Below are 6897 nucleotides of genomic sequence, written 5' to 3' on the forward strand. Positions count from 1 at the left end.
TGTGAATAATTGTAGTTGTTGAGGTTGATGAGTGCACTTTCTTAAATGAACTCAATAACTTTTCCAAATCCAACATCCAAACATCAGGAGTGAGCATAACTGCACCATCCTTTCCTGTAACTGAGGCAGAAATGAATACATCAACTGGAGAAACAACTGTAAGAATATTCTTCCAGGCTGTATCAAGTCTGGCAGTGATGATTTCTAGAAAATCCTCCATTGTGAAAAACACACAATCTGAGTAGATTTCATTTTGAATTTTTTGAATTGACTCCCAGTTATAGTGTGTTTGTAGTTTGGCATCATTGTATTCACACTTCCAAATATGAATAAGAATTTTGTAGGATTTTCACAAGGAGGATAGTTGATTCAGCTCAGGTTTGATCGCAGGTTCTTTTATAGGTGATGTACGTTGAACTGGTGTACCAGCATTGGGGGTCATTTGTTGAACTTTTTGTGTTTTTTGAATGGCCAGTTGACGTGCTCGTTGAGGAGGTCCAGGATCAAGAATTGTGGCAGAGAGTGACGGTGTCAGAGCTGGAGGACTGGGACTATCTTCAATGACAATGATTTCATCATTTATTGAAGAGATGATGGAGGATTTTGGTGTGGATGGATTGGCTTTGCCACAATAAGGACAGGCAGCTTCACTATTACAGTGTGCTTCATGAGAAAATCCAGGACGATTGGGGCAGAATGGTGTCCACATAGTGAAGTAAATCAAGATGATAATAAACAACAAAGAGAAGAACAGGAAAATTTGAGTGTGTGTATATATATATCTGTTTTTGAGGGTAAGAGAGTGAGAGATTGTATGTGTGTGTGTGTGGATTTCGGTAACCTGATTAGTATAATGATTAGTATAATAGCTAACTGCTTTGGGAGTGTTAGACATGATGAGTAATATTATAAAATATCTTCAAAGAGTTAGTTACAGTGTACACACTACAGAATATTTCTGTATCAATTAAGAAAATTGTTTATTGATATATATTTTAATACTGTCAATAACTTTAGATTGGAATATATAACTTTATATGATTATAATTTTCAAGTTATAGAGTGTTTGAGTATATGAATACATATATTCTGTGTGTCCGGTGTACATACATTGTATATATATATATATATATATCTAGTTCAAAATTCATGTAGCACTACAATATAAAATTTATAGAATAATTGTTATAGTAACAAACTTAAAAAGTATATGTCAGGCCTATCCGCCTTCTTACGTAATCCGCACTGTATATAACTTCCGCGTAGCTAGCGATCGCCTCATAATCAATCAAGCAATCTATCCTTGACAGGTTATGAGACCCGTTTTGCGCAAATAACTGCCAATTCAGGGAATTCTTGCCAAATATAGCGTATATTAATCACTGCTCACTTCATTCAATATAATATTGTCTTATTTTATGTCAATTGATCAATTTGGCACACTCTTATATTATTATTATTTTTTCTGTGTTCAATCTGTTTGCTTAGTGGGTGAAAGAAAAATCTGCAACTTGCTAATTTTCAGCAACTGATCGCACAAGAACGCGTCAATCTGCTCAATCAAGCTTATAGGCAAGAATCTCACCAAATAAGATTACTCCATTAGAAAGAAGATTAATATGACATGGCAGAACATATGATGACTTACTCACAGTCGCGATCAAGCCAATCCAGCCAATCTGACCAATCTGAAAATGACCAGGGGGCCCTGAGCTCACTGACCCCCCCAGGGGCATTCAGGAGTTCCAATATTGGACCCCCTGGAACGCCCAATTGGCAAGCTGGGCTGATTACAGCCCCTACCACGGTGAGGCCGGTCCGCCTACACTGTGTCAAATATGCCAACCTGACTTCTTCAGAAGATGGGATGGAGATGTCTGCGGTGACCCCTAATCCACCATCAACAACTGACTCTGAAGAATTGCAACTGAGGAGATTGGATCTTGAATGTCAAAAGATTGATTTAGAACTTCAAAAAGAGAGGCGCAAAGAATTGCAGCTTCAACTTCAATTGAAGAGGCTCCACACTCAGAATGACAGGGCTGCAATGCCCACAAATTCACCAGCAGGTCAAATTTCAGCATGAGATCTGAACTTGAGGTCCTGAATGCAATATAACCTCTATGACCTGGATAGCTGCGTTGGCAAGGCGATCAGCCAGTTCAAACAGGATACTAAATATGCCACCAAGCTGAATGCTCTGGTCAGATCTTTGAATTACCTCTCCTGGCATGCAAATATGAAGGCCAAGCTAATTGACACTCAATGCTGGGTTATATTGGAGGACAAGCAAGTCAAAAGCCCTGATGAGGACCCCAAATGAGCTCCTTTTTGGGAGGCCAAAAATCACTGGCTTTACACATTCATTTTGAATGCATTGGCAGCCAGCATTAGGCCCTGTTTTAATAAGTATGATGAGGGCAGGATCACTTATTCCCTTTGACACACAGTTGAGAAGAAGTTCTCCATCTCAAGAACACAGCTCTGCAGGGAAGCAGTCCTGGCATTTACATCAATGAGTGATGTTCAAGTCACTGATGTACACATGTTTTTCAATAAGTTCAATGATGTTACTATGAAATTGGAAATACTCAATATCTTACTGTCAAATGACATGGTATTCCATGTGTTCTATTCTGCACTTCCCAATATATGGTGAAACTACATGCAAAAGAAAATTGAGGAGGTACAAGAGTCCAAATCAAAGTCTGTCATGTTGGATGTTCATTCAACCATGGAGGAAATACACTCTTGATTGAATCCTCTCAAAGAGATCAAGAAGCTCACCCAGGCAGCTAATTCTTCAGCCAATGTGGCTCAGGCTGAAAACGCGGCTGCAGGTTCCAATAATAGCAACAATGTTCAAAATAATTCAGCCTGTGGGGGCTGACCCAGGGGACGCAGAGGCTATTGAATGGATGAACATTCAAAGTCTGACCTCCCAATCTGCTCAGAATGCAAGCATCATCATGGTGAGCTCTGCTGGGCAGTCAATCCAGATAGCACTCCTGAAGAATGGAGGACCATCAACACAGTGAGAATAGAGAAATATAACAATAAGAAGAGTAGTGAGAGCAAGAAGGCCCTATCAACTGCAAATGACAGCTCTGAGATGTTCCAAATGACAAATCTAGTGCAGGTCATTGAGATGCCTGCATACTCTGCTGAACCAATCATCAACCCACTCACCATATGGAATAGTGAGGCTGGATGTCATATTGTGTGTGATCAATCACAATTTTCCCAAATAACAGAGGTTAGCGGCCCTATGATTCAAGTGGCCAATAAGGCTATCTTGAAGGTTCAAGGAATCAGGGTCACCTCCATCCCAGTCAGGGAAAGATTAATTGAATTTGACCACATCTATTTGATGCCAGACTTATTCACCAACCTCATATCTGCTGGTCTATTGGAGCACCAGAGCTATATTCATCATGATCTGCAGGTGGATGCTGGAAATTACTTTGAGATAATAACATCTACAGGAAATGACATCTTCTATGTGATTTTGAATTCCAATAATATATATGTTCTATCTGACACTCCTCCTATGTTCAGGGGTATTATGAATGATCTGGAGCTTGGACCACTGGCATACTTGATGATTCTGAAGCCCAGGGCAATTTCAACAGATTATGATCTGAACACTGCATCACTGAGTCTTTTCAACTGCAATGATGTGGAGCAGCTGATTAACCTGAAGGATTCAGATACTGATATCTTCATTTTATCCTCATCAACCTGCTTACCCATCATTATGCTGAAGCAGCTACTGATTGATGAGTGGCACTAGTGATTGAGTCATATTGATGAGAAGAATCTAATTAAAATGTCATGAGAGTCCTGTTTCAGAATTGCCATCATCAGCTCAAAGAAGCTCTCATTCTGTGTCACATGCATTAAAGCCAAGCATAAATGTGCAAGTTATAAAAATGCTACTCTACACTGTGCCACTCACAAAGGTCTTAAGATCTGGGTGGACCTATTCAGGGGTGGAGAAATGCTTGGTAATGAAGAAGATACACCATCCTATGTGAGTAAGAAGCTCACAATAATGATCACTGATGATGCCACACAAATGTGGTGGACCTTTCTATTGGAGTGCTGCAATGAGGCTCTAAAATATATATGAATCTTCAATCAATTTATGAAGAATCTGCTCAATTGTAGTGTTGCAATTATTCACTCTGACTGTGATGAGTTGAATTCAAACTCAGCAGTCATCTATATGATGAGTGAGGGTATTAAATGGGAGTCAACCCTGTCTCATACTCCACAGCAAGATGGTGTGTCCAAACATTCTATTGGCCTGATTATTGAAAAAGTCCAAATGTTATTAATAGATTTATCCGCCCCCCCCCAGATGTGGGATGAGGTGGTAATTGCAGTGACTGAAATGCTTAATCTTATGCCAACATCAGCCAAGCTCTATAATGGTGTAGAGGATCTGGATCTGAAGTCAATTACCTCCTATGAAGCTTGGCTCAGGGCCCTGCCCTCCACATGTGGAATTCACTGATGGGGATGCAAGGCTTATTTAAAAATAGTGCTCAAGCTGAATATGAAGATGGCCTTGTGATCACAGGAGCTTATATTTACAGACTATGATGGTTTTACTAATTATAGATTGGTCAATCCTTCTAACAGTCATCTTTACACATCAAAAGACATGATATTTCAAGAAGATCTTCATTTGGTGAATCCTTTGACCCTGTCTGAGCAAGGTGTCAAGAATCTGTCTTCTGCTGCCTGTGTGACTGTAGTTGCAATCCCCTCCACCCAACATAATTTATCAACAGATGATTTCATGGTGAATGAGGAGTCTCTACCTGCCCCCCCAGTATTTCTATACTCTACAAATAATTGATGGATAGACTATGAGATTACTGCATGGATTTCAACATTTTTGATGCAGAACACTACTGCCCTCTCAGAGTCCACTTTAGAGATGAAAGATTCTCCAATGCTCACTGAGAATATTACTTCAGTGAGGGAGGCCTCAGTGAGGGATTTCACTGACAATTCAACTGACATCCCTGCAGACTCTGAGATCACTGACTTGCCAGTTCTGAAGAACCTCACCCAGACTCAGGCATCTGCAGATTGAAAATATTACTTTCATACCTGTGTTAAGGAGATTAACCACCTCAAGCAGATTAGTGCATGGCAGCTAGTTGAAAGGACCTCAGATATGATGATTCTACATGGCCAATGAGTGTTTGACAAAAAGATTAATAATGCAGGTAGAATTGATCAATATAAGGCCTGCTGGGTAGTCTGCAGCAATTATCAAGAAAAGAATGTCAACTATTCAAAGACATTTGCACCAGTTATATTGGCTTTCACCTACTGAGCACTTATGACAATCTCAGTATCCTGAGGATGGCATGTTCTGCAGATTGACATGATTACAGCATTCTTAAATGCCCAGCTTTCCACCAATGAACATATATATATGCATCAACCTGCTGGGTTCCGTGAGGGATGTGACAATCTGATATGTGAATTGATGCAGAGACTATATGATCTGAAGCAAGCAGCACTATTATGATATGAGAAGCTGTGAAAAATGCTATTGGAAACAGACTTCCATGTCAGTTCTCATGATGTCAGTTTTTTCATAAATGATGTCTGCAAGGTCTATATAATCACCTATGTGGATGATGTTCACCTATACAGTCTGAATATATTGAATATTGAGTGAACAAAAGCCCAGATCACCACTAATTATGAGATCAAGAATGTGAGTGATTCAAACCAGTATTTGAATATGAAGATTGATCAGGATGCTGAATCATTATCACTGTCCCAGCCACTGTTCATAAAGAACCTGCTTGAGAAATTCTCAATGAATGACTGCCATCCAACATCTTCTCCTATGAAGAAGAATGTTGATTTCATGAGTGATAATGAAGAACCAGTTGCTTATACAGCAGAATTTACATTATGTTCCTATCAATCAGGGGTTGACTCTCTGCAATATCTTGCTGCCAACACACACTCTGATATAAGCTTTGCTGCTGGCTTCCTAGAGAGATTCAGCTCCTGCTCTACCTCAAAGAATTGAGCAGCATTCAAGTGAATTCTTAGATATCTACAAGGCATGCCTGACATAGGTGTGTCCTACCGAAAAGATGCGGATATAGAACCTGTGGTGTTCACTGATGCTGATTGGGCAGGCCATGATCTGGGTTCCCACTCCATCACTGGATATGTCATTTATATGGCAGGGGGTCCTGTTGCTTGGCAAAGCAGCAAGCAGACAGGCATTTCAAAATCATCTACTGAGGCCAAATATATCACATCCTCAGAGGCTGTCTATGAGCTTGTCTGCCTCTGGGAATTGCTGGAGGATGCCAGCTTCATACCATCCCAGCTCAATAATCTTGATGATAATGATGGCCCGATCAAATCACCAGTCAATAAGCTGGCATATATGATTCAGGCAGATAATAAATCAGCAATTGAACTGGCCAAAAGTGAGGCTATTCTGCACTGTTCTAAGCATATAGAGGTCTGCTTCCATACTCTTCGGGATCTTGTCCGCAAGAATGAGATCTCAATTGATTATGTCCTGTCCACTGAGAACGCGGCAGACAGGCTGACCAAGCTGCTTGGGGTGACTAGATATGCCCTATGGCAGCAGATATTAGAAGACGCGGTAAGCAGGCGGAAATGATTATATGGAGGAAATGACTGGTTTTTCAACAATATGGGTTTTCCAGTCAAATTATGCACTGATACCTAGCTACAGGCTATTTTTTGAATGTAATCTCGCGTACAGTTACATCGGTGAGTGGGGGTGTCAGGCCTATCCGCCTTCTTACGTAATCCGCACCGTATATAACTTCCGCGTAGCTAGCGATCGCCTCATAATCAACCAAGCAATCTATCCTT

At 40.4% G+C, this 6897-nt stretch overlaps 1 protein-coding gene across 1 annotated transcript; it reads left to right on the forward strand.

The window, feature by feature from the left end:
- Positions 1–1624: 1624 nt before the first annotated feature.
- On the forward strand, positions 1625–2086 carry PAAG_08873 (hypothetical protein; the record flags this gene model as incomplete). The annotated part of the gene is made up of 1 exon (XM_002789151.2): positions 1625–2086. The coding sequence occupies one exon, from the start codon at positions 1625–1627 to the stop codon at positions 2084–2086; it is 462 nt and encodes a 153-aa protein (XP_002789197.2).
- Between the last annotated feature and the right edge of the window lie 4811 nt (positions 2087–6897).

The sequence above is a fragment of the Paracoccidioides lutzii genome (genome assembly GCF_000150705.2).
Source record: "Paracoccidioides lutzii Pb01 unplaced genomic scaffold supercont2.51, whole genome shotgun sequence".
Taxonomy (NCBI): Eukaryota; Fungi; Ascomycota; class Eurotiomycetes; order Onygenales; family Ajellomycetaceae; genus Paracoccidioides; species Paracoccidioides lutzii.